At 44.4% G+C, this 22,784-nt stretch overlaps 1 protein-coding gene across 3 annotated transcripts in view; it reads left to right on the forward strand.

Annotated features, from left to right (window-relative positions):
- The window catches only part of cacna1ia (calcium voltage-gated channel subunit alpha1 Ia), a 126,025-nt gene that overhangs the window by 68,437 nt on the left and 34,804 nt on the right, over positions 1 to 22,784 (forward strand). For all 3 annotated transcript variants that reach the window (XM_035614439.2, XM_035614443.2, XM_035614442.2), the window contains exons 5-12: positions 3,437 to 3,534; positions 7,826 to 7,985; positions 12,239 to 12,587; positions 12,757 to 12,849; positions 15,734 to 16,058; positions 16,363 to 16,745; positions 20,702 to 20,853; positions 21,723 to 21,908. In XM_035614439.2, coding sequence (XP_035470332.1) covers positions 3,437 to 3,534; positions 7,826 to 7,985; positions 12,239 to 12,587; positions 12,757 to 12,849; positions 15,734 to 16,058; positions 16,363 to 16,745; positions 20,702 to 20,853; positions 21,723 to 21,908 — 1,746 coding nt within the window. The remainder of the gene's footprint in view (positions 1 to 3,436; positions 3,535 to 7,825; positions 7,986 to 12,238; positions 12,588 to 12,756; positions 12,850 to 15,733; positions 16,059 to 16,362; positions 16,746 to 20,701; positions 20,854 to 21,722; positions 21,909 to 22,784) is intronic.

Below are 22,784 nucleotides of genomic sequence, written 5' to 3' on the forward strand. Positions count from 1 at the left end.
AATGTATGGGGGGGGGGGGGGACTAAACTACAGTACAGACAGTAACAAAACATTGTCACTCACTTCCAGTATTCATCCATTTATGTGCAGGTCAGACTCCAGGAATCACTTTTTTTTTTTCATTTAGCAAAAATCTAGGCCTTTGCTGTCCGTGCAGTTGTTTAAGAAATAATAGCCATTTGTAAAACAATGTTTTATCAAAATTTAAAAAATCTGCACAGGCAACTTTTGCATATTTCACTAACTTGGAACAGTCTCAATACTGGATGATAAACCTGCGTAGCCTCAGGTCAAAACTTGAAAATGTATTGATGATAATGTGCTGTAATACATTTTGAATCCCAATTCAAAAATCAGTTGACACCAGAATATCGCTTCACACTTGAATTCAGGGGGCACAACAGATGGCACATATGCATCTGATGATTTGATGCTTATGTAAAGCAGACATTGAACTAGAGAGATGTGAAGGAACAAAAGATGGAAACCACGAAAAGGATTGTGAGATATCCGCACTGCATGAAGACTCATAACGCCTGCCCCACAAAAACAGACTTAGGCGGAGGGACATTCATCTTCATTTGAGCGGCATAGTGTTTGTGCCACGGACCGACACACACAGAGATTGCGGTCCGTTTGCGTACGCATTTTGAGTTTGTTCAATCTGCGTATGTGTGTGTGTTTGTATGTGCATTTGTGTGAACGCCTCGGCCTTCGTTTTGGCTCCTGGCAGCATCCATTAGATTAGCGGCTGAGCTAATTGCAGAGGGCAGTGCCAGCCGTGCCCGGCCAAATCACAGCCGACAGTCTGCTATGAGCTCCATGTCCATTGGCCATGGGCACCGCCTTGCTCTCGCGCCCTCCTCTGAACGTCCCGCTCCCTTTCTTTCTTTTTCACATGCTAGGATGAACAGGCTCCGCAGGGGGTGTCATGCTTTTGCTCCATGACCCAGGCACACACAAGCTGCCTCCGGGAGTCTGCTTCATTTCACACGCTGTATATTTTCTTTTGTCTTAATCCACTGCACCGAGGCTTATTCTTCCTTTCCAGGCTGGTATCTGCAGCAGGAAGAGGGAGAGAGAAAGACGCAGTGTGTCTCATTGTGTGCGTCCACTGAGATTGACCCTTTTTTACAGAAAGTCAGTCTTGCCTTCCATATGTATTCTAATGTATGCTGAAAACCCACTGAGCATAATATTTCTTACATAGCTAGCATATTAAGTATCTTGACTTAACCTGGTGGAGCACCTCTCCAGATGCAGCGAAACAAAAAGCTGATCACGGTTTGTGGGCCTGCCCTTGTAGCCTTTAGTGGTTTCGCTATAATGCATAATTAAACGGGACAGAACAAGACAGCACTGCTGCTGCAGTTCATGATGTCTTTTCTTTATTTTTCAACTTTAAAATGCAAAAAGGTTGATTTGTATTTACATGACGCAGAAAAACTTTAACATAGAACTTCGGTGTTAACTTTGATGAGGGAATATTGTTAGTTGGCGAGTTACGTCACCACGGATTTCACATGTCTAAATTCATGACTCGGTTGTTTTACTTTTCTCTTCATGTTGCAGGTGCCCTGAATTTGTCTCACCAGCTCTGCCCGAGGTTTATCCTTTAGCTCTACTTTTCATATTGATATGAATACACACACACACACACACACACACACACACGCGCGCGCACACATGCGAACATAAAAGCATGAATGAGATGAAGGTGAGTCGACTGCGAAAAGAGAATGTGGAAAAATAGAGAACAATCATAAAAGGGATGCTTGCGGCAGTCCACTAATTACCCTCCCAAATGCACCATCCTGATTGATGTGTACAGGAAGAGTATAGAGTGCACGCATGCATAAACACAGTGCGGGCACACACACACACACACACACACACACACGTACAAAGACACTCGTGTCTAAAGATCCACACGCACCAAGGCACATCTGCCATCTTGTGTTCTCTCGTTCACTCTATCCGCTGCTCTGTCTGTCCTCCAGATGCAACTGGATCACTTACGAAACAGTATCTGTGTAACTGTTGATGTTTTTTCATCATCTTTCACTTCATCACTCGCACTAATTGAGAAGGAAACATATACATTTTTTTTTACATTTTAGTCTCCCTGCAGCCCACATCAAGTCAGCAGAGGAAGCACAGATACTGTTACGTTTCAGGCAGGTTGTAATAACACCGCTATGCCCAGCTGGGGAAAAAAAAACAGCTGTTATGCAGCTTCTCTATACTGTGACATTTTCATTAAGCTGCTGTGTGGCATTTGTGCACTTCCAACCATGCCAGGGAGGGACAATTGGTCTGTGGCGATTGCGCCTGTACATCCCTGTTTCAAGTGTGGGACCCGGGAGCTTAAACAGTGAGAGCGGCAGAATTAGTCTGTTTCCACGACTCCAAAGAGAGTAAGCATTTCACCTCAAAGTGTGATGTGTAGCACCCTCGCATGCCTTACAGATTTATGGCGGTTTGAAATATTTCACTGCGATGAGAATTCAAAACGTTTGTTGTTAAGAGAACGTCACGACAAGTTATCCCACCAGAGTGTTCCGGGGAGGCTGCTCTGCGGTGAAGGGCGAACGGAAAGGGCCTCCCCGTGGGATCAATAAAGTATCACATTACTGTAAATGACATGGTTCATAAGTCTGTCCGTGGGAGACTGGCAGCTCAGCTTGTTATGTCAAAGCCATGAGGCTGTGCTTTGGGTGTTATTAGCCTGGGGTGGTGGTGGTGGTGGTGGTGGCCGCAGTGCTGCTGATGCCGCGGGCACAGACCTCAACTAACTCCCCGTACACACTCATCATCGAACCATTTGCCCACGTGTTGGCACACAGTGGCATCAATGCTCCCGTTTAACACTGTAAAACGCGATCCACTCACTTAGGTTCTCCCCGTGTCGACGACTGTGGTCATGCAGTAGAAGTGTCGCACTTTGGAACACGCACACGCACACACACACACACACACACACACACACACACACACACACACACGCAGCCATTCCCCTGTGAAAGTGGTTGGGTTTTGGGGCGCAAACAGCTTAGGCATGCTGTGGAAATGACTTGCTAACAGATGCCAGGCTCTGACTAAGCTATAACGTCCTGCAGGCAACACTTAGAAAAGGATAAATCCCCCCCCCCCCTCTTCCTCACCTCTCTGTCATGTTATCCACCCCTTTTTGAGGCTTTGTCACTCTAACCCCCCCACCACCACCACTTTCCACCCGGTGCAGTACATTCCCCATAGACCCGCACAGCTCTGGGAGGGGGGACAGGTGAGACTTACAGAATAAAACTGTTGTCGTCGATATTTTAAACGAGCAGCTCAACCAGGTAACTACACAGGAGTGTTAAACGATGTTTTCTTCCTCTCCGATTTGTCGTCTGTCGTTCCTTATTTGCTCCCTTTTGTCTACTTTTTCCAGGATGGTAGAGTACTCACTGGACCTGCAGAATATTAACCTGTCGGCCATTCGGACGGTGAGGGTTCTTCGGCCGCTCAAAGCCATCAACAGAGTGCCAAGTGAGAACATTTTAAGTTTTTTTTTGTGCGTCACGTGTGTGTCAGTCCACTTAATGCCTCCGCATGAGAATTGATGTATTACCTGTGCATCTGCAGGCCACCTGTTCTCCATGGGGATCATCAAACATATGTATTATGCCTCATCACACAGCCCCTTCAGGCCCCCCGAGTCACCGCTTTATCAGATTTAAAAAAAACATGCATTAATGCTGCGTCACTCATCCGTCCGTGACCATAACCCCGTTCCTTTCATCTGAAAACGCCGTTCTTGGCCAAACTTTTTAACTTCTATTGATTTCTCCGTCCCGCTGCCCCAACGGGCAGCTCTTAATCATCGTAAGCGCCAATTAGCCTGTTCAAAGCTCGATTCAGACTGGTCTCGTCTCTTAGTTCTAGCACTTTAGCAGTTAGCCAAGCATTAGTAGCCAATGGTAATTGTAGGTAATGAAGTTTCAGATGAGTAGGGAGTCTCGTTGTTTTAAAAAAAAAAGGTGTAGGAATTTCACTCTTTTCCTTAGATGTATGCTAAGACACGCGCCTTGTCTTTGTCTCATCGAAGCGAGTGAACGGGACAATTGGAGTCCGTCTGTCCTAATTGGATTGACCTATGACTTCCTCATCCCCACGGAACCTCTTGGATAAAAACAAAGCACACAAACCTTAACAAAAAACTTCTCCTGAATATCTTAAGCATCATCGGAGAGAGACTGTCTCTTCTACTTTTAAATAATCTTGACAGGAGTCCGCAGCGGATGGAGCGGATCGCAGTGAAAGCCCTGACGCCGGATTCAGTTTGGTACTCGGGGACAGATACTGTAGGAAAAAAAAGAAACCTGGGCAGTCATTTTTAAGTTTTCTGGAGGGAGACAAAAAGTTGTAAATAAATCTGTGGGGAAAAAGCATTAAGATACAGTTAGTCACAATGTTTACTTGTGAGGAAGGTGAGGAGGAGTGAAGAGCAGATACCTAATCTGTGGCTTATGTACAACATTTCTATATCTTCCTTTTTTTACCTTCTTATGTGACCTGTTTAGCTTGTGTGTCTTCTTCTTTTATTTTGCACACACACACACACACACACACACACACACACACACACACACACACACACACACACACACATCCAAAAATGAAAAGCTATTCCTCAGCCTTGAGCAAGAGCTCACTGATTTTTCGCTCACCACCTAAATGTCCAATCATGGCAGATTCTCCTTTATTTAGTGCGTTCACCGGGGGAAAAAAAGCATCCTGTCTTCAGCGGCTGAATTGATTTCAATTTCCAAACATCTTGAAGGACAAGTCGTTTTCAGGTGTAGGCAGATATTACAGACAGCCACGGTAGCGCTCAGCAAAATATGGACGCAAACTGAATGACTTTTCTAAGTGGTGTGATTAGAGGATAACGTGTGCAGTAGAGTGTGTGTATAGTGTTTCAGGGACAAGTGGGCAGATTGTAAATAAATCTGCCTTTGTGGAAGTGATTATATATCAAAGCACGATCTCCAGATACGGTGTGTTGGCATATTGGTAGTTGAAACAGCAGGTGTCCTTACAGTATACTGTACGTTGTACTGTAGTCAGTGTTTGTGTTGTTCTCCGTCGGCTGGATGTAATGAGTGTGTGGCCGCCTGACCCCGTCCCCTATCCGTGACCCCATTAGAGGTGAGGTAACATGGGGATAAAGATACACAGGGAGCACGAGCGCACCCTGACCCCCCACCCCCACAAACCTCAATTTGGAACCATTGACGAAATGGCAGGGAGTAGGCCTGTACCATGTGTGTGTCTGTGTGTGTGTGCTGTCGTGTTTAACTTTTGGATGAAATTGGTGTGAGACAGCCAGATGAGGTGCCCCGACCAAGAGAGGGAATGGGAAAGACGAACAAAAACAGCAGGAAGTCGAACGAGAGAGGGAAGAGAGGAGGAGAGAGGAGGAGAGAGGAGAACTCTCCTGGTCTTTTTTATGAATAGCGCTGGCAGGACGCTGTAACTGTGTTTCCACGGTGGTGCCAGAGCATCCATCTTTATCTGGGAACAGCAGGAACAGTCGGCAGACTGGTATAGTCACCAGGAGGAGAGAGGGGAAGAGGAGAAAAAAGACAAAGCAGAGAAAGGAGGGAAAAATAATCTTTTTTTTGTGATTCCTTAATGTTTTAGTTTTTCTTTGGCACTCCCTACTTTTCGGCACACCCTCGGGCGCTGTCTCCTCCTCGTTCTGCCCGTCTCTCCCTCCATCCATCTCTCGCTCTCTTCATCTAATTAGGCCTAATGGAACAGTGGCCTAATGACAGGGACCCCGGGGAACAAACACATTTAGACTCGCCTCCAGCCGCCACCAGAGATGCACACACACACACACACCAGCGATGCTGCTGCTTTCCATTTAATACCAGTTGACGAGGGCGAGTTAGCCGAAGGAGGGAGAACCGGGCGCATTGACAGACAAAATCTTTCCCCCGTTTTGTTGAGATAAAATTCAAAAATGCAATTTCACTGCAATCCAAGAAAAAATCATACCCACACGTTATTGTCCGAGCAATCTTCACAGCCTGTTTCTCTACAAAGAGCTTGCTGAATTCAGGACTGAACTACAAGTCAATAAAACACATTATAACACAAGTCTGGCAAAGGATGCAGACTGCTCTTTGACAAGAATAACAGTTATTTAATTCTACATTTGAAGATACAAACTGTATTGATGAATGAATCACTTAACTTAACTCTAAATTAGCACATAATCACTAATCTAGATGTTGCAAGAATCAAGGGGGAATAATAGCATGTTTAGCATTTGGTGAATGGGAAAATCCTCTTTAATGATATTTAGCATTCATGCTTTTTTTGTTTGTGTAGAACTGCCGGTGTTTTTATCCCTGTAAATATTATCTACATGTGGGACCATCATTGTCATTGCTCTCTCTCTCTCTCTCTCTCTCTCTCTCTCTCTCTCTTTCTTCCTCTCCCGTCTCTTTCAGCTCCTCACCTGTCATTCAGTTTGTTGGCAGTTCATATGTCTCTATTACAAATTAATCTACTGTGGGGCTGTCTTCCACAAATCCTAGTAAACCATTGAATAAACACAACTGAACGCAAATGAGATAAGTAGAGACACACACACATACAGTCACAGTTGAAGTGACACACACACACACACACACACACACACCCTTCTCAGGTGTCAGTATGAGGATGCCGTGATCTCATCAGTGGGTCTCACCTCTCTCTCTCTCGTTAGTCCAATCAGCTGTCATTATGTTTCACTAATCACCTTCTCAATATGTCATCTCTGCGTGAAAGACCCAGCCACAGGGGTTCAGGTCATCATTATTCGCGAGGGGACGCGCTTGTGTTTCTGCAATTAGGTTTCCTCTAATCATGAATCAGACCTCATATGGTACAATTATGCTTCTGTGTTCATGGGGTGGACGGTAGTTAGTATATGTGCGTCTGCGTGTGTGGTTGTCTTTGTAATATTCTAACTTTAAAGCTCTCGATGTGTTCGGGAAAGATTTCGTGAGCAACACACCTATTTTGGTCTGTGAGCGTTGCCTCTGATGTGTCTTATATATACCGCCTCCATCTGGAGAGGCTGTTCACTTCTTCACTTCCTCTGTTGCACCTCTGAACCTTTGTGCCTCTGTGTACAGTATGTGCACTACATCCATGTGTCTCTTTTTTCCCCCATGTCCTTGTATTTCCTGAATTGTGCTTTCAAGTCAGTTTGCTTTTAAAAAGCAGACTTTGAACTGTACTGTTGCAAATGTAAAATACATAAATGGCAAAATGTAGGGAAGTCGTTTAAGAAAGTCTATCTTCTCGAAATGATGCATCACTTCAGTCTGTGTCTTTCACAGTAACCGTACAAAACAACAATACTGTACATGACGCTGATTCTTCAGAAGCTTAAACCTTACAAATTGATCCCCAGTGTCCAGCATTTTGTGAGCCTATCCTCCTCCTCAAATATATCCCCATGATTGTTTTTTTAAGCAGTAGAACCAAAAAAGGACTGCTGGACGATGGACATTGATGTTATTTTTACTTTCAAAGCATATTTCATAAAACAATTCATTACTTTTATATGCCTGATATATAGGAGACAGGGGTACTTTGGATGTATATGTAGTGGTGCTACTACTTTCAGTGTCTGTAATCATATATATATATATATATATATATGACCATGATAGGCCACTGCTGAAGCAATCTTTATGCAAATATAGTAAGTGCATTTTGAAATCAATACCTGTGATAATCTATTATTAATTGATTGACCCGCTCAATAACGCAGGTATGCGAATCCTGGTGAACCTGCTGCTCGACACTCTACCCATGCTGGGCAACGTGCTGCTGCTCTGCTTCTTCGTCTTCTTCATCTTCGGCATCATTGGCGTGCAGCTGTGGGCGGGGCTGCTGAGGAACCGCTGCTATCTCGAGGAGAACTTCACCCTGTGAGTTAAGCGCTTGGCATCAGTGTGCACCGGTTGTGTTTGTTTGTGAGTGACAGAGACTGTGGCCCTGCCCTCGGGCAGTATGCTTCCCCCTTTTTCTCCATTTTATCATGTCAGAATTCTTTTTGTAAAAAAAAAAAACATAGTATATTTTAATTTCATCAGCTGTTAAATCTGTCTAAAAAAAACTACAATTTCTTGCGGTTTGAATATGAACATACCAATTTGTCACAATGGATAATTAACTCCATCCACGTGGAATACATCTATACTGTATCTGAGTATATTTGACGAGTAGTGATAAGTAGCCATTAGCAATCTCCGCCTTCCAGCTTTTCTGCCATCTCCTCTCTCTCTCTCTTCTTCTCTTCTCTTTCTCTTTTAAGCTACAAAGCAACAGCAACAGTACAGTTCCATTTCCCTGCAGAACGTGATTAGATTCCAGCTGCATGCCTCCATATTCATGAGCCTGCGTGACGGCGTCACCTACTGTGTATGTGTGTGTGTGTGTGTGTGTGTGTGAGTGACAGACATTCACAAGTATTCAGTGTTTTATTTCATGGCAATCTCTCCGTGTCCTTTTTTCATGCTGGTATCACCTCGCTAGAAATGCCCCTGACGTGTGCGTCGTAATAAGTGTATAGGCCATGCATACTGCTCTGGTTCTGCTGACACAGCGTGTACTAATGACGGATCTAATAACCAGATGAAAGGGGACACGTGTCTGCCAGTCAGCACTGTCCCACCTGCTGTGTCCTCCCCTTCAAGTTGAGAGCGAGCATTTACCCCCCGCAACCTCTACAGTAATCACTGCACGAGATTCCTCTCACTCTTATCTCGTACTGTATCTTGACCAGGCTCAAGGTTGATAGTAATTTAGCAGGACAAACTGAGGACTTCACTTTGACTCCCTTAGATGGGCTGAAAAAGGATCCATATATATATATATATATATATATATATATATATATATATATATATATATATATATATATATATATATATATTTATTTTTTGTATCCTGGGAATCAACTACAGTATTATATTATATTATTTTGTATTCTAGTATAGCGTGTTATACATTTATAAAGCGCCACGTGTTTCGCTGATCAGTGCAACAGCCGACTTTTATCAGGGTCGCTTGTTATTAAAACAAAGCATTTCATTTCAATTTATTTTGGAGCATTGTGTTAAGATATTGCGCCGGTTGGTCAGGGTGCTTGAGTTCTTAATTAGGACGGGTCCTTGTGAGTTAGCACTTGAGGACTATTATGCTGAGTAAAGGGCCAACATTAGCTCCGTGACGGGTCACTGTGGAGGGCGCTGAGTGTCGCTGTCAAGTGCAGCCTTCAGTTTGCCACTTTTCTTTTTTTTTCTCTACCTTTTCACGTCTTAATCCACCGTATTCTTCACTGTGTGCCTTATTTTTATTTATATTTTTACCATGTGTCCTCTTCCATATTATTTATTTCCTTATTCATTCCTTCAAATCAAGTTGAAATTAGTACAATCAATACCGAGCTCGGGCGATTTAACACATACCAGCGTCTTCATCGTCTTGCAGCATCGGCCTCAGAGAGCAGGCCAGCGGCACGTCAAAGGTGCCGTGCTGGTGTCTGTTTTTTCTCCTCCTCCCTTTTTTTAATATGTTGTGTCTTGCTTTTTCACACCAACCCTCCCTTTCCAACTGTCCCTGCGTCTTGAGTTATAGCGATGCAGGGAACTGCTTCTTTCCTCTGCTCCCTCCCTCCATCTCACTCTCCTTTGGCAGGTGTTTTCTCAGTGTGATGCCAGGTTTGGCCGTGCCACGCTGTGCCCTGCCAAGTCACTAGCAGGGGGGCAACAGCCTCCATTCACGCTCCGCTGCTCTGACATGGGCCACTTTTTTTCCCCTTCTACTCTTAGTCCCTTCCTCCATTTACTGCTCGTAAAGCACCTTTTTGAATGTCACAGATGACCCCTCTCGATACTCTTGATATTCTTTACGTCCATCTCTGTCGTCTGTCCTTTGTGTCCTCCATTGGATTGCATAAATTCTACTGAGCTATAAGTCACTGCGAGCTCAGTAGGTCTCGCTGGGCCGCCAGATCAATGCATGGTTTCAAAGCAACTCTCAACGGAAAGTTGTGTTGCCTGAAATGGCCCAGCTATCGATCCGGCATCATGCATGTGTGTTGTGTGAAGGGTTTCACTATATATGCCAGCACAATCTATTGACTGCAGGAGAGGGGTGAGATAAAGAGAATAAGAGAGGAGAGGAAGGGCAGGATATGAGTGGACATGAGAGGAGAAGGCTCAATGTTAAAGACATAATGAAGAATAAAAAGAATGATTAGAGGGGGAAAGAGAAAGTCTGAAAAAGAAAGCAGAGGAGAGGAATGAAGAGAAAGGGAAAGGAAGCGACAATCAATGAGGATATGAACTATTAAATGGGGGCAGTATGTACTGTAAGGCGAGGTGATACTATATGAGGTGCATGCAAGTATATAAGGTGTGTGCACTGTGTTTGAATTGTCTACGATTTCCCTGCCAGCTTTGTCCTGATCAGAATCTTCCTGTGCAGAAGAAAGAAAAAGACGAGAGAGGACACATGCAGAGAACAATGTGCTGTGAAAAAGACCACCAGAGAGACGATGCAATGTGAAATGAATAAATACTGTAGGTGGAGTCACCCTGAACACAGAGTGTGTGTTCAGTTATGGGCCTGTTGATGGAGAGGGTCTATTTTTTTTTTCCGACCCAGGCCCAGACCGTGGTCTGAGCCTCCGCACCCTGCCCTCATTCCCCCCACAGTCATGTCAGATTCACACACTCACTTAAGCCTTGCTGATTGACTCATGGCTAAAAAAAATATATTTCTATCCAATTAATTTCAGCAGCGGTTATTGCTTTCACACACACACACATACTCACATACTAGGGCACACATATGCCCACAATCTCACGTACACTTTCCACATGACTTAGTTTGCATGATTAAACAATTTGTTGTCTGGTGCAAAACACACTCATCTGCAATCATGCGCTTGCCAGTTGGTTAGTTAGCTGAGTAATTATCTTTTTCATTTTAACGTGCCTGTATCTTTGACGACGAAGTTGTACGGCTGCTTTTGTATCGTCACATACTGTACGTCACACAAAGATCCTGATGAATACGTGAAGACAGACCAACCTGATTGTTCACAGAATAATCAAGCCAAAAAGGAGATTGCAATACATGTTGTTTCCAGCAGAAGATAGATGGACTTGTTTGTTTCAGAGTTCCTCTCCAGTGACCTCTTGGCACTCATTAAAAAACCTGCTCCTCTGAACACAATTTTGCATCTCAGAGAGTGATGTCTGATTATCTCCACCCATCACAGTCCCAGTCAAATCAGGTCCGTGTGTGCAGCAGGGTAATCAGGGTGGCAGCGCTGAACTGTCCCTGTTTCGAATGGCAGAACTCACTTATTATCTCTGCTTTCTCAAGACCACGCCGATGATTTACTTGCAGGGCCTCGTAGGAATGGGTATATTGCTACCAAATGAAACAGACCTGACCCCGTTTTGCCTGTTGGATACCTGGATCACAACTCCTAGCAACGGCGCATTTGTTGTGTTTGTAAAGGAAGTTAGATGGATGCTTTGGTTTGAACCCGCGACCCATTTCTAGACAGGGGCTGCTCCAAATGTTTCACTGACTGAGACTTAAAAAGTTAAATAGAATAGTTTTCAAACACACAAAAAAGCTTAAGCGTGTGAATTTGACACCTATCTCAAAAATAAATCATAAATAAAGGACTGAAACGAAATGTAAAGTGGTACAGTAGGTGCTCCTTGGTATCACTTTGTGACTCGTGACACTCACTTTGTCATGTCCTGACGTACTCGGGACCTCACCCCTGTTTACCACACCTGTCAGGACGCCTTTGGTTTGCTGCACTAGCTTTAGGCGGTGTTCGCTAGTTCACTGCTAAGTCAGACTTTTCTCTCTCTCACACACACACATACACACACACACACACACACTGTGGGAGAGAGAGTATACAATATACCTACTGTACACACAGGGTGATTTGCATTTCCTTATTCATCTGCTTTCCTTCAATGATGCATTCGTCCCACATGCTTGGTTCCTGTTCCCAATTTCACCAAAAGAAATTCCCGTAATGAAGTAATGAAAGATGATAGAAATATATATTTGTACTACATCATGTATATGTATTCTTTTCCTTAACCAATTAGCTCAGTGTCTTACCTTGTCCTCATCCCAGGTCTTCAGGTATGACTCCGCCAGTTCCATACTATCAGATAGAGGAGGACGACGAACGGCCCTTCATCTGCTCCTTGCCGTCGGACAACGGCATCATGTCGTGTTCCGACGTGCCGGCGAGGCGTGAAGGAGGCCGCACCTGCTGCCTGGACAAGGAGGACGCGCTCCACAGACAGTCTCTGGGCCTGAGTCTTGAGCCACTGGCCAACGGCAGCGGTGCTGGTGAAGCAATTGGTCTGTGCATCAACTGGAACCAGTATTACACACGCTGCCACACAGGGAGTAGTAACCCCCACAAAGGCGCCATCAACTTTGACAACATTGTCTATGCCTGGATTGTGATTTTTCAGGTATGATCCTCAAAAGCTACTTGATTTAAAATCTCACTCACAAGAACCAGTAATTTCCTTTACTCTGTTTTTATCATTTGAGTTATGTTTTAATGTCAAGACCGAACGAATTCATAGCAGAGATTGGATTTAAACATTTGATTTAAACTACGCTGCACTTTCCCCCTAGGTGATCACTCTGGAGGGCTGGGTCGAGATCATGTACTACGTAATGGATGCCCACTCCTTTTACAATTTCATCTACTTCATCTTACTCATCATCGTAAGTACAATCTATAACTACATTTATTGAATTAATATCATTCCCCATTGCTGCCAGCTGACACATCCACTGTGCAATTTGATGATTAAACAATAAATAGATTAAAAATGAAATGCAACTGTAGTTATACACGCTCAAGATAATAAATCCCTTATAACATTTCCAATATATGTTGTCGCCAGTGGTCTCCTGCTATCAATAAATTGAATGAGGATATTTCCTGTGCGGTGGATTGAAGTGTTAATAGACTAGTGAAAATCAATAGCAGCATAAAGGACTGTCCACGATCAATGTCGGCGGGAGAGAAGGATGTGAGGTAAATGTGTCTTTGGCTTGAACGCTTGAGATGAAAGGAGGCGAAGGAGGATGAGTGTATGATACGTTATAGAAAGACAAATGTGAGGAAATGAATAAATGCGAGGCAGGTCAAGAAAATGAAAAGAAAGAAAAGAAAGCAGAGAGAGTACAAACACTCTCTAAAGTTTCTGCACTACACGGTAATGAGAGGGAACAAAACATTTTTGTCACCCACTTCATTCTCATAAAATTGACCTTATTTGGCTGAGGTGATAATTGGAATTGTGACTGCAGCTGTAAATCTCATCCCCAGTTTTGGCAGATCTGACCCGAGGTTGGCGTTGGCAGCGGAAGAGCACCTTTTGGAAGATAGCTACAGTAGCTGACACGGTGTCACATTGCAGTGCAATCACTTTTGCCCGGTTGATGCCGCTCCATTGACCACAGACTCCTGCAGATACACTACGTCCAATACAAGTCAACAAGTTGGCTCTGAGAAAGTGAAGGAACAAAACAAGCGTGTGTAGTTTTTTAGTCAAACGTGTAGATCCCAGTGGGTTACACAAGCCACCTGATCGTCACACTCATGCGCTGCCCACTTTGAGCTTCCCTGCAACGCTTCAGTTGACAGAGTTTGTCAGGGGTCCTAAGGGAAGCCCCCTGAAGTGTGGACACTGTGAGAAGCTTTCAGTCAAGGACTTTCATCGGCCATTAAGGTGCTGTTCACACAGTCACCTTGACTCTCTCTTTCCTTTTGTAGTCCTTTGTCTTTTTACTTTTTATTTTGGAAATTCTGCCTGTGCGCGTGTGTGTGTGTGTGTGTGTGCGCGTGTGTGTGTACTGTGTGTGTTCATTGATATAAAACTCAAAAGATAAAGAGAAATTTGGCGTCCACAGTGTCGATATGTGTGTAACTGAATGTCTTTATTGGAGTCACACGGAAGACTAAATAGATTTGTATTGGAGCTAAGTCCTACCAAAAGAGGAGTTTGTGTGTTTCATTGAAAGAGACAATATTTATACAGTGCACATGAATGGATGTGACAGCTGCCGCATGGAGGCACATGGAAACATGCAATCAGTTGTAGGCGAAACCTGCCACCTACATTTGTGTGTCTGAGTGTTTGATCACACATATTTTTGGTCTGTGTGTGTTTTTGTGTGTGTGTGTGTGTGTGTGTGTGTGTGTGTGTGTGTGTGTGTGTGTGTGTGTTTGTATGCATGCATAATGCAGTGATCAACTGAATGTGTGATATTGGGCTGCCCTCCCTGATTATGCGCAAAGCTGTCTACTGATCATAAGCACAGAATAGGCACACACACACACCTACACACACACACACACACAGATGCAAGCCTGGAGGGAAATCAAAGCCTCACACACCTGCAGACCTGCTTTGACCCACAGGCTACAGATGGACATCGCTCCTCCCTCTCCCTCTCTCTCTGTCTCTCTCTCTCTCTCTCACACACACACACACACACACACACACACACACACACACACACACACACACACATGCTCTCCCATATACTGTATGTTTGCTCTCTCTTTCTGTCTGTGTGAATATCCATGAGGTCACCCCCTTTTCTTTCCCTTCCTCCCGGCTTTCTGTCTCTTCTTCACCTTGGCCTGCATCCATCTTTAATCACTGTGGATGATTGTATGTGCCGATGTTTTATTGAGTGTTACTGCCCCACATGTTTTGGCCTTGACGGCATTTCTAAGTGTCTGTGTGTGCTCTCGACATGCGCCTGCCTTGGCGCTTAGAGGAACACATGTTCAGATTTGTAATGGAACAAAACCGACACTGCTTCAAGCTGCTCTTTCCCTCCAGCTGTCTGCTTTTTGAGTTGTTCCGCATTTACCATTATTGATCAAATCATTGTTCCGTAACCACTCGGGAGTATTCCAATAAAAGCCATTTCAGCAGTCCCGGAGTGATTCCCATTATTGCCACTAAAAGGGTCAGCCAACACACACCGCTCACAATGCTCCCTAACTCTCCCTCTCCCCAACCCTCAGTTTGACTCATGCTGAAAAAATAAGAAAAAGCTCTGAAAAAGGATTAGCAAAAAGAAAAGAGCTTCGGTTTTTTGGGGGATGAGTTAAAGAGTGTACGTGTGCATGCATAGGCATGAGAAAAGGAAAGAAGGGTATTGAGTTGGAGTAGGGGCAGAACGGAAAGTTGAATCAGATGTTGGAGAGTGAAATGATAAAAAAAGTAGAGAAAGAGAACGACAGCCTGATGCTGGTCTGTGCGTTGTGTATGTGTTGGCCCTGTGTGTCCGCTCCAATCAGCCTTGGTTTTGTTGAGGAGCCAACCCTCAGACACCTTAAGCATGCGTGCTGACATTTCTACAGGGGGATTGGCACACGCTTTTAGAATCTGCTAGTGTGTGAATTCGATAAAAAACAACTCACAACAACAACTGCTGCTTATTGTTTTATCTCGGGTTGCTGTGATTTATGGTATATATCTTTTCCAGATTAGCTCATGTTCCCTGCAGTGGGTATAACTCACCCAGTTTGATGTGTCCATATACTGCAGACTGACTGTCTGTCTATTGTTCCACATCTTTCCAGATTGGCTCGTTCTTCATGATCAACCTGTGCCTGGTGGTTATCGCCACCCAGTTCTCAGAGACCAAACAGCGGGAGCACCAGCTGATGCAGGAGCAAAGGGCACAGTGCCTGTCTTCGTCCACGCTGGCCAGCATGGCCGAGCCGGGAGATTGCTACGAGGAGATCTTCCAGCTGGTGTGCCATGTCCTCCGCAAGGCCAAGAGGAGATCGACAGCGCTCTACTACACGCTGAGGGGCAAACCCCCGCCAGCTGGTGGAGGCAGGGGTAACAGGCGCGCCGGGGGGAATATGAACGGGGAGCGGCATCACGCGAGGCACCCGAGATGTGAGTTGGAGGGCTTCAGAAAATATGTAACATGAGAACTTGACTTTTTTTCAGACATGTGAAACTGAGTAACAACAAGAGCTGAATATGACGACCACCGAAGTGCTGGATGCATCTTCTCATTCTATTATCTATATACTTGCTATTTTGCAGCCCGAATAATGGTTCATCATTTTAATGGAATTTAAAATATGTGCAGCTTTCACACCAATTCAAATACTTGCATTCTTGCGTATTCTGCATTGCTAAAGAAGTGCATCCATATTCTCACATTCTTTTTGCTCCTGTCTCTGCACCGCTCTAGCATCCCAGTGTCCGCACCAGAGCAAGCAAGACCACGGCTCTCAGCCGGTCGCCAACTCCATCAGTCTTTCTGTCCCGCAAAATCCAGAGGACTGCCCCATATGTGCGCTGTCGCTCAAAGAGGGGGCAAGACCTGTGCGAGACTCCGTCAAGCACGAGGACGATGAGGAGGGTGCTGTGAAAGAAACGGACAAGGAGGAGAACCACTTAGAGGACAGGGCAGATGGGGAGAGGAAGAGGACATGCTTCGGGCATTGTCGGGACGCTTGGAATGGTATGAGGAGGAGACTTTGGGGTATCGTGGAGAGCAAGTACTTCAGCAGGGGCATTATGATCGCCATTCTCATCAACACCATCAGCATGGGCATCGAGCATCACAACCAGGTGAGACTATCTTTATATGCAGTGATCATTTCTCATTGCAAATGTGTTCCATCGACCGAAAAAAACCTGCCTATTTCAACACCTGATTCCATTTACTTTTGTCGCTGTGGGCTGCAAATCCGACAGTGCCATCCGTGTGTTTCACATTAAAGGCATACCTGTGATTCGGAAGCCACGATCTCCTTGCTTTTATTGTGAAAGTGAAAGTGTTGATTCAAAAGCAGGAAATAATTGGTTGGCTCCAACAATGAAGGAGAAGAAACAGAGAGAACAATGGTTTTTGCTCAGTGGAGGAAATACGACTTATTGATGGCAACGTACAATCGAGTTTCATTTTTCCAGGTCAAAATCCGGCAAATGGCACGGCCCTCGCCATCGTTGTAGGATTACGTATCTCCTCGACTGATGTACTACTGTGTCAACGGTCTGATCGCTCCTCTCTCTGGCCTCTCACACCCACAAATCGCCACAGCCTCATCAGATAGACCTGTATCGCTGCTGATGAAGCATCGCTGCTGGTCCTATGATAATAGCGGATGACATTCAGAGGGATGTGTGTGGGAGGGGAGCCTCACTGCGATGCGGTTCCCTGACAGAGGTGTAAACATTTAGCCTAGCGGCAGACAAAACCGAGCTGGCTTTTAACATTGGCCCCGGCTCCTCAGAGGCAGACATGGCAGGTGTCGGAAAAGCCAGAGCGAGAGAAGCCTGCCAAGGATACACACACACACACACACACACACACACACACATTGCCAACACAAATACATCCAAGCGTGCACGTACAGACACAATAACACATTTATTTTTATCCAGCGTGTATGCAAATAAATAAATACCTTTTTAAAAACAGGAACACATGCAGGCACATACACTCACAGGCTGTTATATAAAACAGCTTTTTTCTTTCTCCTTCATTTCCCCTTCTCACTTTGTTTTCTCTTTGACTCTCCCCCTTGCTAATTTGACTTCCACCACTCTCCCCTTATTCTCCCCATAAATCCCTCTGTGCACCCATCCCCTCCACATTCCCCCACTTGTTCCTTTCTTCCTCGCTGTCTTCCTTCCTTCCGTCCTTCCTGCCTTACCCCAACTGTCTCATCTACTCTGACTCGGTTTCACCTCCCTCAGCTTCACCACATCTCTCTCTCTCTCTCTCTCTCTCTCTCTCTGTCTCTCATATCCACCCACTCACTCTTTGACAGTGTACAGAGTAGTTGCTTTCTCTCATCTCTGAAGACTCTAAAAATAAATGATGAGGGTTGTGGGGGGGGGGGGGGGGGGGGGGGGGTAGAGGAGGAGACGGCCGAGCGAGCCAGATGCCGGTTACACAGCACTTTTCAGCTCAATTCCCTGTGTGTTTCTGTGTGTGACTGAATGTGTACGTTTCAAAGTAGGCATGTATTGAGAAGCACATGAACATTTGCATGCGCACACACACACACACACGCGTGCGCACACAGACGCGTTGTCTGCCTGTCTTTTGTGTCTCTCTCCCTCCACAATTTCCCCAGGCTGTCACAGAGACAGAAAAAAGGTGTGCGTTTCGGCACTGCAGTCAAAATTTTGATTCTAAATCATGAAATCTGAAGCCAATGTTCTTGTACCTGAGAAATGAAGAAGCACGAGAGCTGGATTCCTTGCACCACAACCTGCCTGTAGGGGAATTGTGTATTGTTTGGTACAGGTATGACCTTGGACTTTTGATGATCAAAGGTCATTATCATGTTGAATGCGACACATTGAGTTTAAAGGTAAACTGCCCATTTCCTGAGTATGTTCATGCCTGTGGAAAAGAAGTTGGCACATTGGAATTCAGGCTGGGAAGCTGTAGTTCATTCATTCATATTCATATATAAGAAACATGCATGCACTGAGGGCACATTTAGAGGGAGAAAACGAGAGAGAACATTTGTTTGACTGGATTAAATATGAAATATCTTCGAGGAGATGGATAGTAAAGGTTGGGAGCAACACGGGAGAAAAAATGAGGAGGAAACCTGGTTTTGAGAATTAAAGGTAAAATGGGGCAAGAAGAAGGAAAGCAGCGAGGAGGGAGAAAGCGAGGGGAGGGTGGAAAATGATGGTATTTTGTCTGAGTTAAAATGTGATGTCAGGGGATGTGATGGTTCTGTCAATAGCAATAAATCTCATATCCTGTGTTTGGTCTTCGGTCCAGTGAGAGTGCTCTGGACATTGGTCAAGGCCAGTGCAAACTGCACAGGGACCAAACTCTCCATCAGGGCATCAGTGGACATTCATCCCTACATCCTCTATTTCCTACTACAACATCATCTTCACGAATTTCCGTTTAATGACATTTTGTTTGCTCTGTCTCGTCCGCCGGCATCAGCCGTGGACAGCTTTGTGTTTCAGTCCCACTCTTGGGAACGCCCAGAGAGAATTACTTCAGATATGGCTCAAATGTCCACATGGACTCAAAGTTGAATCTGATTAGACTTTGGTCGACAAATATCAAGTTCACTGTGATCACTGTGACCTCATGTCCATCCTATTCTTATAAATGCGATATCTCGGGAACGCCGGGAAGGAATTTCATTGCATCCGGCAAAAAAACGTCCTCTTTCATTCGAGGTCAGAATTCCGTGGTCAAAGGTGAAGGTCACCATGACTCCTGAAACTAAATCTAATCATGACAAAATTTCATATCAATTTCTTATGGGAGTGAGGACATTTTCTATCCAAAATGTCAACTTCACGGTTTCTTTTCTTTTCACTTTTCTGGCCATTGTTCAACGCCATTACTCAGACACAGAAGGGGAGATTGTGACCACATTTCCTGTAACCTTGATTGGTCGGCGGAAGCTTACACCCACAAATGGGAATAATTCCGGATTAGAGGTGATGTCGTGTTGTCATCTAAAACCAATGTGCAGGCCACTGCTTCTTGACACCGAGCTCTGATGAGCCTCAGTAGATGTTTTCCAGATTGAAACAGTGTAGCTAAAACCAGACTTGGACTAGTGTTGTGAGATTGTTTCCTTTCATTCCATCCCTTGTACACTCTTGCTCCTTCTCACCTCTCATCGAGCATTATTTTCTCCTCTCCAGCCCATCCATCATGTCCTCCCAAATAATCCCTCGTCTTACTCCACTTTTCCCTTCCCTCCAACTGGGATTTTTTCCTCTCCCGTTCACCCTCCCCTGATGGACAGGAGGATATCGATTGGGAATAGATGGGCCCGCCTGATAACGAGACCACGGAAGAGAAAGAAAAATGGATGAAAACTCGGGGGTTGAAGATGGATTGAGAGAAAAAAGCGGATTAGAGGAGGGGAGGGAGCGAGAGTGTGTTTTTCTCTGACATGGTTTGCTAACTTTGGCAGGGCTAACCAGCTATTTCTTCACTGGCTTTGAAACTGAAATTCACAGGGGGTATCAGTGAAAGCATCTGATCCATATCGTGTGTAACGCACATTCAGGCTCACACACACACACACACACACGCACACACACACACGCACACACAGGCTTATGCATGCACAGATACAAATGGAAATAAACCCAGGATTGACCGGAGCAGGAGTGTGTGTGTGTGTGGTTTGTGTGTGCATGTGTTCCTTTGCCAGATCCAGATAACGGCCGCCTATTCAGCCTTTGTCTGACACCATGTGCTGTATAGACCTTACATCCTCTCCATCCCATTTCTCATTTTGCTTTTCCGATTTGCTGATGGTTTTTTTCTGCCCTTTACAATTTAAATTTCAGTTGAACGGCTGTCGCCAAAAACACACACTTTGTTTCCCTTTTCCAGTCTGTTTCCGATATGAAATAATATGTGTTTGTTAATTCCTCCATTTTTTCAACACAGCTGCAAAGCAGTGGTTCAATATCGGTCTTGTCTCTTGCCTGTACCATTCCTTCCCTACCCACTTCCACATGTCACTCACTGTTTTTCTTTTTTCCTCCTGTTTGTGCGACCTTCCTCCGCCCAGCCCGACGAGCTGACCAATGTGCTGGAGATCTGCAACATCGTCTTCACCAGCATGTTCACGCTGGAGATGATCCTCAAGTTGACTGCGTTTGGCTTCTTCGAGTACCTGAGGAATCCCTATAACATATTTGACGGCATCATTGTTATCATCAGGTCTGTAATCAACGGAAGGGCTGCTTATTGTCAACGTAGACATTTAGTCATTTAATCAGTATTATCGTATAACAAAGTGTGATATATATGCTTAAGGACGTACGTTTAGAACATGTCCATGAAATATCAGAAAAGTGCTAAAAAATACAGTTTTTAATGTCAAGGTGATGTCTTCAACTACACCCAAAGTTATGTACTTAACTACAACCGAGAAACTTAAAACAGAATATCCTCACACTAGCGAAGCTGGAATATGGAAACCTTTTGTTTTCACCCTTGAAAAAAAAACAATTAAACGTTTATCAGAATAGTCGCAGATTGATATTGGATTGAATCAAATTAACTAATCAATGTCCCAATATATGTCCCAAAACTATCATATTGCTACATGGGTTGTCAAAACTTGTATCCAAATGCATTTTGACATATTCCTCATGTCCAGAACATTAACTCCTCCAGTCTTTTTTTTTTTTTATCTATTCCACATGAAGCTTTGCATTACTACACACTGCTTCTTTTTAATGGTACAAACGTTCAGTAGCTTATAGATACAATATGTACATTTTCGAGATACTCCTTATCAACAGTTTGGTTTATGTATGGTCGTAGAATTTCTGTATTCTGAAAATGTATAGTAGTGATACTTACTATAAAAATACAGCAATGTCCTCTTATTTAATCTCCTCTTCTTTGGTCTTTCCCTCCTTCACATTGATTTTTTTTTTTTTATCTAACTCCACATTCCCTAATTTCTCTGCAACCCTCCATTTCTTTTATCACTTTCTCTCTATCTCACTCTGTTACCGACACAATCGTACACATCCATGCAATTGGACACACACACACACACACACACACACACACACCAGTGTGTGTGAGATCATCGGCCAGGCAGACGGCGGGCTGTCAGTGCTGAGGACCTTCCGGCTGCTGAGGGTCATTAAGCTGGTGCGGTTCATGCCGGCGCTGAGGCGGCAGCTGGTGGTGCTGATGAAGACGATGGACAACGTGGCCACCTTCTGTATGCTGCTCATGCTGTTCATCTTCATCTTCAGGTAACAGAGGGGGAAGGGGGACATGGCTTCATATGCGCTGTGCTGCACTCTGTGATGGGTTTAAAGAACCCAAGACGGGCTGTTTTGTTGTCACTCCAAACCTTTAAATAACCAAAATGAAAAGCCCTGATGGAATAAATCAGCACATGAGCATGGACCAGGCTGCTGACAGCGATGGCTGACCCCACAGAAAATCATATCTCATCAGCATCAAGGATTATCTCTTTGACCCGTCTTCTTCTCCAGCATTACTTCACAGTTTGTTTGACTGCATAAAACATTTGGGATTCCATTAAATAAGACCAATAGGCTTTGGGCCAAAGAACAGTGATAAGAATAAACCATCGCTATTAAACTGACACACAGAGACTGATCTCAAATTACTATGGCATGGTGACAATTTGGTTTAATTTAAAACTGACATTAATATCTGTACTTTTTGCTGTATTATACTGTTAGAAGTACTACACCCTTAGCAATGCTTTGCCTTTACCTGAATTTGGCAAAGCATCATGTTTATCATTCTTGTTGGTCAACTGTTAAATCTCAAGTGATGGACAGTATGTGTTTGGAACCCCACATGTGTGTTTGTGTGTGTGTGTGTGTGTGTGTGTGTGTGTGTGTTTATGCGTACCTGCCAAGCTGCTTCTTTACACCACAGCAATCAAAAATAAATGGACCAAGACATGTGACCAAGGCGTTTGGCATCTCGCCACTGTAGCTTTTTGGGAGCTTAATTAATGTTCAGTGCTTCTCAGCTAAAACTTTTAAAACCTCTCCATAATTGAGATAAATGGGGATGTGAATGGCGTGACAACTGCAAACAGATGGGTGAAGGTAAAAGGAAGCAGGCCGGAGGGAAATATGAGAGTGGAA

The sequence above is a fragment of the Scophthalmus maximus genome, chromosome 17 (genome assembly GCF_022379125.1).
Source record: "Scophthalmus maximus strain ysfricsl-2021 chromosome 17, ASM2237912v1, whole genome shotgun sequence".
In the NCBI taxonomy this organism is placed as follows: Eukaryota; Metazoa; Chordata; class Actinopteri; order Pleuronectiformes; family Scophthalmidae; genus Scophthalmus; species Scophthalmus maximus.